A 12,636-nucleotide genomic window follows, 5' to 3' on the forward strand; every position below is an offset into this window, starting at 1 on the left:
CCTGCTTATGCTACTTCCCATTAAATCTATAGCATATTGGTAGCAGGCAAGTAAAAGCTTTCTGTTTTTATAATGCAACTGGTCTCAGCAGGCAGTCTGTCGAGGTGATTTTTCAGCCTGGCATGTTTTGTAGCTGGGGCAGTCTGTGGGCTGAGTAGGATAACAGAACTCTCTTACAAGGATTATAAATACAGGGAGGAAAAGATCTGGAAATTAGATCTTCTGGTAAAGCTTCCCGAGAATGGATGCTGTGGCTTGTCTTGTTTTGTTTCTTCCCCTTGTCTTTCTTTCTGTGGCATTACCTCGATGTTGCTAATGAGACAAACCATGCCAGCCCACACACGTTTTTGTTAACACTGCACTCATAAGCCAGCCACAATTGGCTAGTAAACTGGAGGATACAAGCGGCTCGTTGCACTTCGTTGAAGCAATGTTAATTGACTTAATAGAGCACTAGGGCTTTAGAGATTTGGTTTTCTTTTTTTTTTTTTTTTTAATGTGTGTACATTCAGACCCTGCTTTGGCAGTGCCTTTGTGTTTTCATGCTTATTCAGAAAAGGACCTTCCTGCTCTTCAATTGTCAATGGAGAGGGGTTTTGAAGTTAACCCTTATTTTGAAGAAACCTTCCTGTCCACTGCTTCTCCCTCTTTTTCTCCCCCTAGCTTGTAATTAAGATGTTGCTTGCCCTTTCAAGTCTGTATAATCCCATCTCTCAAAGTGACACTGATAGATTTCCAGTAGCTCACTGGATAATCTATCACTGGTTTACAGTGTCCTGTGCAAGGGAGAAGAGGAAACTTTTTTTTCAGACTTTGACGCTAGTTGCTTTGTGGCTAAGCTGGCTCTACAATAAATCTACTTTCCCTATCAATCTTTTGCTTCAGGCTTTGGACACCTCTTCCTCTGCCCGCATACTTATGAAGAGTCAGTACTGGGCATTAAATGCAGCTCAGCCCAACTCAGCTGCTGTGTATGAGTTTCTTCTGTGTTAAAGTTGGGCCAGAACCAGTTTCAAGGCAGCTGAAAGAAGGTAAAGATCCTTGAGCTTGCCTTTGCATGTTAATGTCCATGGCCAGAAAAATGTGCTGCTGTTCTGGACTTCGCTAAAGTGTAGCATGAAGCGTGAGGTCCTGTCCTGCACTGGTCTAGGACTCCAGGTTAAATTATCTTGTTACCTCATTAATAGCCCATCTGGAAATCTGTTTCCAGGCAGCTGATTTCATGTAATGATATCTCCACAAGTAGTGCAGCAATGTTATTTCTCACCATGATTTGGAAAATAGCTCATTTGCAGCTTCCAGTCCCCTAGATTTCCTCTAAGGCCAGAACACCTGATTTACCTCTCTTCTTTCAGCCCTGTTGCCCCATAACAACATTTGGGTAAGTTTTACCCTCCTCTCCATTTTCCCTGTCCTCCCATTTGCGGTGCTTGTGCACTGCCTATCATCCTAGTGCCTTGTGAACCTGAAGACTTCTTGGCCCTGGGAGGTAGGGCAGTGCTTTCTGAGACGCAGAACTATGCCCCGAGTCACACGGGAAGCTCTGTGGTAGAGCACGAGGCCTGAAAAAGCCTCCCATGTCCCAGATGAGTGTGCCAACCTCTGGCCTGTCCTTCCTGTTATACCTATGCCTCAGTCTGTCCTTGGAGGTACCTTCCCACCCCTCCCTGCCAGAAGCTTTGCAAGGAACTGGAACTTGCTGACACCTTAATTTCCTGCCAAGACTGCAGCACTTGGGCTGCCTTGTAGTGCTGGCTTGGCAGGTGAGGACGGAAAGAAAGAGCAGCAAAACTTTGTTTCTTGTCACCAAGACACCAGCTTTGTGCAAGACACCTGCTCAGCATGGAGCATTCCAGTTTGCTTGGCTGCTTTGCGACAGGGGTCCCAGGGGTGACCATGGGATCTCTTGCTGCACTTGAGCCATAGAGCTCTCATTGGCTCAGTGTTTAGCATCTTGGATTTCAATCTGTCCTGCATCTGTCTGAGGTGGATGTCTTGTTGTTTGTCTGCTCTTTCCCCCCTGCCCTGTGGAAAAAGAGCAATTGTTCTCCCTTCCTCCCCTGGGGTTACTCCTTTTAGTGGGGTCCTCTCAGCCTGGTGAATACAAGTCATGCTCTGCTTGGTGCCGGTACCTGGCTTTGCACATCCTCAGGTTGTGCCACCCTGCCCTGCAGAGCAGGGAGCCTGGCTATGTGTCATTTGCTGTGCACACAAATGCTTGAGCTTTTTTTCCTTGCCTGGTTGGCGTGACACACCATCAGGCCTCCACTCTGCATCCTTCTTTAGCTGTCCTGTGCCAGACCTCCTCTGTGACTTTATAACCTTCTTACGCTGACATGTCTCATGCTGTGTACCTTACCCATCCCTGCACACTGTTCCCTGCTTACCCTGGACCCCTGTAAGCATGTGTCTCCTTCGGTGGTAGGTGGGGAGATCTCCTCCTGTGCGCGGTGGCGAGAGTGGTAGAGGGCCACGTCTTCAAGATATATGAAGTGGTCTCCTCCAGCTTGGTGCCCCAAGGCAACCACAGCTCCTCCAGCTGCACTCATCTGCCCATGAACTACTTTGTGTTTAGGATGTGTGAATTACGTCCTGCAGTCTCCAGAGAGGAGGCTGCTCCTGCCAGGGCTATGTGTGGGGACTGGACATTCAGAGCTCTTCAGGAACCCTTATTTCTCCCTGCAAGCAGCAGGTTGCATGTGATTGAGTGTAGAGAGCTTCTCCTTTGCTGTTGAGGGTGGTACCAGGTCCCAGCATGTCTTAGTCAGCCCCCAGGTGGGGAAGTTCACACAGCAGAGGGAACAGAAGGGCTGGTACTTGGAGCTTCAGTCCTAGAACTAAGCCTCCTGCTACGTGGCTGCTTCTGGGCACAGCTTTGAGGGATGTTTTTCCCCCAGGTACATGGTGTGCCCTCTCCTGGGCCAGCTGCTGGCCTGGCACCTGAGACAAGAGCTGTCTGGTTTTCATTCCTGGATCTTCCCTGGAGCAAGGGAGTAGCTCAGAGGTGACTTTATTTATAGGTTGGGGGAGTGGAGGAATTAATGAAGTGATGAGGTCTTGTCCCTGAGTCTGGGAGGCTGAGAACCAAGAGAGGCTGGAAAACTCAGGCAGGAGCTGAGCTGGCTTGCATGGATGAATAAATTCATAAGAAAAGGAGTGTGGGGGATATCCCATCAGAAGGAGGGGGCTTCTGCACATGGGACCAGCTGGGGTCAGTCTGCCTCATTGGTTTCCTCAGTGGGCTGGAGCAGCTCCAGGGACCTCTATCTCTTTTTCCTGCTGCATGCCAAAGGGAAGAGCTTGGGGCTGATCCTGGGAGGATCCTAGGAAAAGTTGATCCTGCAACTTCCTAGATACATTGAAACATGTGGGCTAGTTCCCTTTTTTCTTTTTTTTGCTCTCTTCGGAGCCAAAACCTTCTTTGGAGCCAGAGGGAAGGAAAGGGGGTTGGGCAGACCCAGATTCCCCACCCTTCCTGCCTGCTTCACTGTGGGCGGCGTGACAGAAGAGCTGGGGCCCAAAGGGTCAGCACTACGGACTACTGTTGAGGAATAGAGTTTATCTGGAAGCATCCAGGCGACTGCTCTGCAGTCCTGGCAGCAGAAGGAACCTCCATGGGAAAGCTCTGCTGTCCTGAACTCGCTGTAAGTGCCTGCTGCTCAGGGTGCTGGTGGGGCAGTTTGAGGAAGGGTCTGCATCAAGTACAACAGATCAGGGTAAGTGGGTACGAATGGCTTGGGGGTGGAAAGATGAAATCTGGTTTTATTTTGGAAGCAATATTTTGGGAGCAGATAAACAGCATCAGTTGAAACCTGGTAATTATTGCAGCTGCAAGGGGCAAAAAAACCAAAATCCAAACTCAGCATCTTGCTAAGGTGCTTAACTGTTAATTTCCATGAGTGAGATCCACCCTTCTCAAGACACTTCAATCTGTTCACATTGTTGCTTCCTCTCCTGATTAGATAGGTGGAAGCAGTGCTTTATTAATTAGGAGGAAAATCCTGCTCCCTCCTGCCAAGGCAGAGGAGCTCTTGGCAGTTTGCTCCCCTTCTGCGGCTGAAGCCTCCCTGGTTCAGCACCGGCAATGTGCCTGCAGGGCATCTCCTGGGGCATCTCCCTGCCTGGTGGGAGAAGTTCCTCAAAAATAAGGCTGGGTGCTTCCAGAGAGGCTTTCTTCTTTGTAGGCTTCTTTAATTGACGCCTTCCCTTGCTAGAGTGTAGTTTTCATTCTCACCTTTTCTTCTTGCAGGCTCTTCATTTGCTTAGAGTTAGCCAAAGGCGTTTTCTGGCTCAGCATGGCGAGCACGTACATGCTTTATATTGAGCTGTAATGCTGCCACTCCTCCTGTTTTCGAACAGGTTTGCCCTCTCCGCTCCTTGGGCCAATGTTCCCCCCTAAATATTGTTCATTGGCTGCTCTCACCTGGCATGAGGGGTGACCCTGAAGAAAAGGATTTACTGCTTTGCCTGGAGAAATCCGATTTCACGCAGCACTCGTAGCCAAGCAGCCCACTTAGACCAGACAGTCTTGGAGATCACTACGACTTAGCTAGGTTATCCTCCACCTATTTATAGATCCCTTCCTCTCCCCAGCTCCACCCACCGCGGGGTTTTACTGCGCTGCTTTAAAGCAGGATTCCCAGCCTCTCCTCTCCGTGCAGAGCGTTTTCGTTGAGCTGCCTGCTCAGACTCCCTGGTGCAGACCTGGCGGAGGAGGACGGGCCAAGACACAAGCAACACGTTGGGAGCCAGCAGTAATGCGGACAGCAGGCATGTCTCTCGCCTGTTGTGGTGAGCTAAAACTGGCATTTCCGTGTGTAGGAGGAGGAAGCAAAGGGTTCTGCTTTTCCAGCTTGAGAGTCAGCTGAGGAAGTGGTCTTGAACCAGCCTGTGGAATTGCTTTATTTGGCAGTTTAGCTCTGCTCAAGGTGGGAAAAAGGCTATTAACTGACTGAGCATCCTGCCTTCTGCTTCACTCAGCCTGTGGTGAACTGTACGGGGCTGTGTTTCTACCCATCTTGCCTTTATTTATTTACTTTATCATGGTAGAAACCAAGTCTTGAGGTGAGAGACAGAGTTTGTTCTTCTAGCAGGTCTCTTAGTTGCATCCCCCGTGCCTTTGCTGCCGCGGTGCAGCATGGCTGCTGGAGCACGTACAGCGCTCGCTGTGGGGGAGCCGTCAAGGGGAGCGGCAGAAAAGCCAGAGATGCCGTAGGTGTGGGACAACTGATGTCTCCAGTTAGACTTGAGCTGATGATACTTAGAAATACTCTTCCCCTCACATCACATGGCTTTCATTTAGCCAGAAAATCAGATTTGTTACAAATTAACTGCTTGAATAGCAGGAAATGAGAGGGAAGTGCCAGATCCATTTTGGCTGGATCTGCAAAAATCAGTGAAATCCTGCTGTTGGGCAGGTAGCAGGAAGCAAAGTGTGGAGACGGGTTGGCTGATGCACAGCGGTTAGGCAGAGCCATTAAAACGAGGAAATCGAGGTAGGGAAAACTGTGTTCTTGGGGGCTTTTTTTCAGTTTTATTTTGCTAGTCCAGGCTTTGCAGGTTGCAGAGAAGAGACCACAACAGAGCGGTTAACATTCTCCAGCTAATGGCCTAATGCCGGCACATTCCAGTATTAAGCTCATAGCAAAACTGCACCTGCTCCTTGAGCTGCCGCATTCAAGAGTCTGTTATCTATCGAGGCCTTTCTTGATCCCTTAGAACAATCCTGGGATTGAAAAACTGTATTTTAGGAGTCTTTGTTTCAGCCTTTTTACTACACAAAGTAGTTTCTTCGCAAAGGTCCTTCTACAGTTCATTCATCTCTATAAATCCTGGTGGGTAATTGAATAAGCTCAGCTGTGCTAATTTTTTTTTCCTTCCTCGTTTCTTCTTTTTTGCTCTGTTAAATGTTCCCTTGATCCATTCCTCCTGACACACATCCAGATTGCTGTGCCTTTTTCCTTTAAGGAGAGACATGTGTACATTTAAACCTCTTTGTATACTAGTGGACACGAAATGTTTCTGTGGTTTAACTGTGAGGATGCTCAAAGAATAAATTCTAAACAGTAGGAGAGAGAGAGACGGAGAAAAGGAAGAACTGTCAAAGCCCCAAACCTGCTTCTGAGGGTAGGGGGATGCTCAGTATCAGCTAAAAATTGGCATGAGCTGAAAGAAAGTATTTCATTGCACTGTATGAAATAGTCACAGAAAAAATACTTGTGCAGGTACCCAGTCTGTCTGTTTTCAGCCTTACAGTGGTGTTAGTGGGGAACAGGAAAAGAGGGATATTTTATTTTACATACAAAAAAATATAATATCCTCACTGCATACAAGCCATCAAGTCGTACTCCTCGTAGCTGAGGTAACTAAAAACCTGGTGTACCAGTCAGAGCCTGGAGCTTTCAGAATGACCTTTTGTGTGTGTGATTCCCAAGGGCTGCTGGTTTGGGCTCCGAGTGAGGCTTGCTTGCCCCTTTTCTGCTCCTTTACCATGGTGGCAAGGGCTTTCTGCTGGGCTCTGGTGTGCTTTCCTCCGCTAGTCGGGCCGCTTCCCCATATCTGGGGCTTAACTGGGGAGAGCCTCTTCTAGAGGCCCCGTACTCCCCATCTCCAGACAGTAAAAGCTGGATTCAGTGAAATGGCCCTTCTCATCCCAGTAAGTGCTGGGATGGGGATCCTGGTCAGAGCATGCATTAATAGGCTTCTAAAAATGGAGGGTTGTTGCTTATCATACCTTATCTTTCTCTCTTTTTCTTTCCTTTTTTTCCCCTTTCTCTTTTATTTTTTTAACTCTTGATCAGAATCGACCTTCCTTTCTCCAGTGTGTTGGGATCTTTACAGCAGCCCATGCCGCAGCACCTCGCCTATTCCACCCGAACTGCCCGTGCCACTGGCTTGGACCTAACCTAGGATAAATCTCAGCGTGGCCAGGGTAGGGGGGAACCATGGGGAGCTCTGCCTCATCGCTGGCCGCAGAGACGGAGTCGGACCATGGCTTCACTAGCGCACCCTACCCGGGGCACCCAGCCGTGAGCTGGTATAGGAGTAGTCACAGTGGCCCTGTTTGGGAAAGTGCCCTTATAACACGGCAGCATCAGCATTTACACCACCGGGTGCGAAGGTAAGGAGGAGGGGAAGGAGCCTGCTTACCTGCTTACCTCTCAGCTTGAATCCGGGGCAGTGCATTTGGGAAATAAGTTGCTTTGCATCCTATCGGGTGTTGGGTCCTTTCATTCAGAGGCTCAGTTCAATTCCTCGTGAAAGCTAGAGCCAAATTTCCACCAATTTGAGTGATGCCAGGCCATGTCCTTTTCACAGGGCTGCTGATGTCTCCTGCAAAGTAGACTGCAGGACTCATCACAGCTCTTCCTCACTCACCTAAATTGTGAAGGTGGCTGCCTGGGAATGGGATCGCAGTTCCTTTAACAAGTTTGCCATGTTCTCGTGGCTTCTCTTCTTTCTGACCTCCCAACCACACTGTAGGTGTCACAGATGGAGGATCGTGACTCCAGGCTGGGTGGCAATAAGTAGCAAGAGTTTCTGAACTCAAAAGAGCAAGGGCAGCTGTTTTCATGCAAAAGCAGTGAAACACTTTGAATACCACATCCAGGGAAATGAAACACATGAAAACAGAATTACTCTGAAAAAGAGCTCAGTGTTTCCAACCCTCAATTTCTATCCCTCCTCGATGAAATCAGCACCTCAGGTGTGTCTCTGAGTCATTGCCTCTGCCCCTTCCCCATCAGCCACTTGTGGTGAGGAATTTTTCTTCATATTGGAGGGCTGGTGTCCTGCATTCAGTCTCTGACAGGTTGAGAGGTATGTCAAAAGCATCTAAAAATCCTCTGCCCGGGGGCTTGGCTACAGAGGCTGCCGTGTTTTGTGCTAATAATATCTGAGCCTTTGCCTAATGCCTGCTTTGTGTAGATTCCAGCCTGGTTGGGTGTTTGTACTTGCTTGAGTCTGTTTGGAGCCGCTAGTCTTTTAGGAATAGCTGCTTGCTTCTGAGTGTCCCCGAGCTGTTGTGGCTTTCCACTGGAGGCGTTTGCTGTGATGGTCATGTAGTATCTGTCGTGTAGTCCTTGTTTTCTTGCCTTTCTGCTGCTGCGAGTCCTGGAATCTGCTTCACGGTGTCTGGTGCACAACTCCGGGAAGCTCCGAGGCAAGCGATGTCACGCTTTGCTCCTTTGTAGCCCTGTCTTGGGTTTCCTTGTTGAGCTGGTAACAGTGTGAAACCAATTAGCTGTTGTCTTTGCTCTCAGTTGTGGGCTTGAGTTGCTAGCAATGCCCAAGAGGCCTTTGTAAAGGCTATTTTGTGCAGCTCCCAACGTCTGTTGCTGTGTGTACCAACCTTTGGGGCTGACCCACAGTTCTGGTCGGCAGTCTGCGCCGTGTAGGTTTGTCCCCTCTGGTTTAGAGGGATCCTGTGAACAGAGCTGGGTCCTTCCTGCAGGTTTATTCCTTCCAGACTGCTGCTCTTTCCCCGGTTGCCTTGAAGAGTTGGGGAAGGTGTCGACTGCTCACAGACGAATACCCTGGTATGCCCATGCACAGCCAGCACTGAGATTTAGGAGCTTCCAGTGCAAAGCTGGCACCGGGCACCGGAAAGGTTGTGTCTCTGCAGCCTCATGTATGCCAGCTGAGACTGCTCGTGTTTTGAAGTCTGTAGCTTGGAGGAGCTTGAGAAGCTAAGTGAAATCTTGACACCTGGAAATAAATTTCCTGAACAACCAGCCTTCGTGGTGGAGCGGATGTTGGGGCAAGAACAGGAACTGCTGGTCTCGGTAGAGATAAAGCCAGTGTCCTGTTAGGACAGGAGTGGTTTTTCTGATAATTATGCATTTCCCCTGCTAAAGGGAGAAGAGAACTCATCCCTGCTAAGTGCTGCATGGTTCCTGGAGACAGGAAAATCACTGGTCATGATTCACTGAGCAGTGAATTGCGTGGGAAGAACCTGCTTTAGGCAGTGATTATGGAAGTGGGTTCAAAAGACCTGCTGAGATCAGCCAGGCTGTCAGGCATCAAAGTACCTGCGGTTCCCATGGCGAGACAGGTGAAACGACAGGGTGAAGAAGCAGCAGATGATTGGTTTCCGGAGAGGAACAGATAAATATATTCCTTTAAAAAAAATTAAGTCAACAGAACAAGTCAGGGTAGGTAGCCCTGCCTCCGAATGTCCTCGTCCCTGGAGTCCTGTAGTGCAGGAAGGAAGTGGAGTACTGGGGAGTCAATTTGAGGCTGGACAGGAGTTTTGGGATAGACTGTGCTTTTCCTGCTGATTTCCTGTCCCTGTCTGTGGCTGCCTTCAGAGCTGATAATGCTTTGGCCGCTCTAGAGCGGCACAGAGCCAGGCCTGCTCTGGTCTGTCTCAGGGATGAATGCAGACCTTCCTTGGCAGGAAAACAGGGACGTGAGTTCTTTATGAGTGACTTCGGTCTGAACTTGGTGGGGGAATTGGGGGAGGCTTCCCTCACGGTGGGGTGGGAATAAGGGAGGAAATCAGTGCTGTTTGGCTTTCAAGGCTTTAGAAGCTGGGAGGAGGCTGCATTGTCTCCTGTTGCCTGGGTGAGGCTGGTGGTCTGGAGTTCCCTGTCTGCTGAAGACAGGTGGACACGAGGGAGAAGAAAAAGGGCCTTAATGGTAGAAGCAGTAGACTTGTGACATCCAGATTTGAGTCCCTGGTCTCTTCTGGACCAGGCTGCACAGCCTCTTTCTATGTGTCAGCATCCCACCTTTTAACCAGGAGCATGTCCCTGCCTTCCCCAGCGAGCCAGAAGGACGTAGCTACTTAAAGAGTAGAGGTACCGAGTGTTATATGCATGTTTGTTAGAGGGATCTTATTGCTGAAATATCTGCAAGGGCAAAGATCTTTGGTAGCTGTGTGTAGCCAGACAAATTCTGGCTTAGTTACCAGTCCCCTTGGGCTCCTCCTTGCTCATATGCTTAAAGATGTTTGGCCTGGGCTGTTGTTGGATGACAGCCTTCAGCTGAGCCTGCAGACCCATCGCGGCCGAGCTTCCTGACGTGCCAAACCCTTCACGAAGCTGAGAGCAGCAAGGTGCAGTGCCACAAGTGCGGGTGCTGGTGGCAGGACATAGCTCCGTTGCTGCTTGCTGCAACTGAATGGTTTGGGAGCCATGGGCTCGTGGTGGAGCCATGGCTTCTCCTGCTGCCACTGGAAGTGGCGGTGGCAGCTCTTCAGTGTGCATCCTTCCACATCTGTAAGGTGTTAGGAGGGAATTAGGGCACTGAACTGTCTCCCAGATGAGATTTAGGGGAGTGTTTCTGTTCACCTGGTCTTCATTCCCCAGCATTCATAAAGAGGGACAACAGGGTCCTGTCCTGGTCAAATTCTTGATGGGACCCAGAGGTGAATGGGACCTTGATGGGACCATCAGAGAGATGGGGCTCTTCCCTGCTGGACCTGCTGTGTTGCTGTGGCCCTTTCACTGAGGTCTCTGCCAGAGCTGGGTACATGTTCGCACCAGGCTGGTGGGCTGGTAGGACTCCTGGGTTGCAGAGCACTTTGGATGTCTTGTGAAGGGTTCATAGCACTGAGAATTGCTTGAGTTTGCTCCGCTCAGGAGAGGCTTTTTGGGGAAAGTGTTGCAGGATCTGTGCGGCTGAATCTAAGCATCTGTGCCCACCACTTGGCTGAAGCTCTCTGAGCTCCTTCCTTTTACAGAGACTATATATTTTCCGGGGTTTCCCGCAGCATTCTACAAAGGCTTTGTATTTTTCTATAAAAGCCGCTTCAGAATGAAATACCTCTGGGCCTCAATGGCTGTGGAGGGAGGAACAGAATCTTTCCTTTTTTTTTTTTTTTTCTTAAATGCTAAAAATATATAAATCCCTCTGCTTTTAGAGGGAAGCGAGGAGACCTGCTTTTGTTGTTGGCAGCTGGTGGGAGGGCACTTGCTGCCAACCCCCCCCGCCCCACTCCCCAGAAGCACCACTTAATTCAGGAGAGAAACCCAGAGTGGGGCATCCGTGACCTTAGTGTTTGTGAACTCCATGGCTTAAATGTGTGAAAAGAAGCAAATCAGAACTGCTGGGTAGCATCGCTGACTCCTGTCTCGGGGCCTTTGAGCCATCTTGAGGCTGGTGGAGATGTTAATAAGGGGACACTGGCATATTGATGAGTGGCAGGGAGCCATATGGAGGGGGAGCGTGGTTGTGTGCAGCTCCTTCCCTCCCTCCTGTGTTGTGGCACTTCACCTCCGAGTGCAGCGTAAGCAGAACTGGTATCTAGAGGATGTGTTACTTATTGGGGAAAGCAAGGCCCAGGGGAGAAGTGAGATGGCTGGGAAGAAGAGCTAGTGGTAAAGCGTCAGGTGACTCTGCAGAGTTTCCCTGCTTTTGTTTTCTGTTGTCGGACCTCAGGTCAGGCATCAGCCTCAGGAGGTCTGACAGCCCGGGTGGGCCAGTGTCCGTGCTCTTTGGAGTAGAGTTACCCCGACAGAGCTGGGGATGGGGCTGTGGGCTGGGGCAGGCACAGTTCCCTGGTTTTTATCAGCAATCTGCTTGGTTTTGGGTGTGCTCAGAGAGTTGATTTTGCACCTTGCAAGAATCACAGACTGGTTGAGGTTGGAAGAGACCTCTGGGGTCTGGCTGGTCCAACTCCCCTCCCGAGCCTCCATGTGAAGAACAGAGACATGTGTGGCTGTGAAAAAGCTGGGGATAGCCAAAATCTGCTCTAACTCTATATCCACAGAGAAGGGATGAGGAGGGAAAAAGAGACCACTCTTCCAAACCACAGGGGTACTAACGTCAGCTCTGATATTCAGGTCATGCCGGTTCATCACACCAGAGTGGAGCCCGTGTTCCGCAGGTGCTGCAGTGAGGTGGATGTGTCCCTGTGTGGGTTGTGCTCCCTCTGGAAATTGTTGTGGCATCGAAGTTCAGCTGGGATTTGGTGGAGCAATGATGCTGCAAGTTGTCGTGGATACCTGCTTGATGGGAACATTGGGCTTGTAACTGTTTGCTTGCCAGTTCTCACCAAAGCACGTGGCAGCTGAAATAACGTCTTGCTCAAGAAAGTGTGCAGTGCCAAGGAGTTGGCAGAATGGTATGCTGTTTCATCTGCTTGAGGCTTCCAGTCCTGCCCATCCGCTTTCCATGCTGGCTGCTCCAGCAGTCTGCTCGCTCACAAAGCCTCTTAGTTGTTTAAATTGAGGCTATTTATAGCTCTGGAGCCGTGAAGAACTTGGAGGATGGCGCAGAGTAGTGGAGGCCAAAGTTCTCGATAGGTACCCAAACAAACTCTCCCTTTGCTCCCTGTCTGCCCCCCAACCTTCCCCGTCTCCAGTTCCCACAAGTGCAGGTAACAGAGCTATCCTGCCCGCTTACCGCCTCCAAAGAGAGGGCAAAATCCAGGGCAGGGAGTCAATCAGAGCTTGTGTGCTTGTCTTGCCCACTGGGGTTGGCTAAAATCTGAACAGAAATACCTGAACCCCTTGCCTGGGGTGTTGCTGTCACAGCATGGAGAGCACAGTGGACCTGTCTCTTTGATAGTGCCAACCTTAAAAACGGAGAGCAGCACCTTTACCTGATTTTGGGGTGCTCCTGACCCTGCGGTAGCTGAGCACCCTTGCTCCCACGGATGTAGGTTCAGGTCCTTCTGCAAGTGCGGGCATT

At 49.9% G+C, this 12,636-nt stretch overlaps 1 protein-coding gene across 12 annotated transcripts in view; it reads left to right on the plus strand.

Annotated features, from left to right (window-relative positions):
- The window catches only part of CAPN15 (calpain 15), a 62,140-nt gene that overhangs the window by 10,129 nt on the left and 39,375 nt on the right, over positions 1–12,636 (plus strand). For 8 of the 12 annotated variants that reach the window (XM_075515606.1, XM_075515612.1, XM_075515611.1 and 5 more), the window contains one exon: positions 6,801–7,120. The exons of 3 other annotated variants lie outside the window; for them this stretch is intronic. In XM_075515606.1, the coding sequence (XP_075371721.1) occupies positions 6,945–7,120 (176 nt within the window). In that variant the 5' untranslated portion in view covers positions 6,801–6,944. Of the gene's footprint in view, positions 1–885; positions 1,032–6,800; positions 7,121–12,636 lie in introns of all 12 variants that reach the window. One more of the 12 variants, XM_075515607.1, reaches the window with a different exon arrangement.

Source organism: Mycteria americana, chromosome 12 (genome assembly GCF_035582795.1).
Source record: "Mycteria americana isolate JAX WOST 10 ecotype Jacksonville Zoo and Gardens chromosome 12, USCA_MyAme_1.0, whole genome shotgun sequence".
Classification (NCBI taxonomy): domain Eukaryota; kingdom Metazoa; phylum Chordata; class Aves; order Ciconiiformes; family Ciconiidae; genus Mycteria; species Mycteria americana.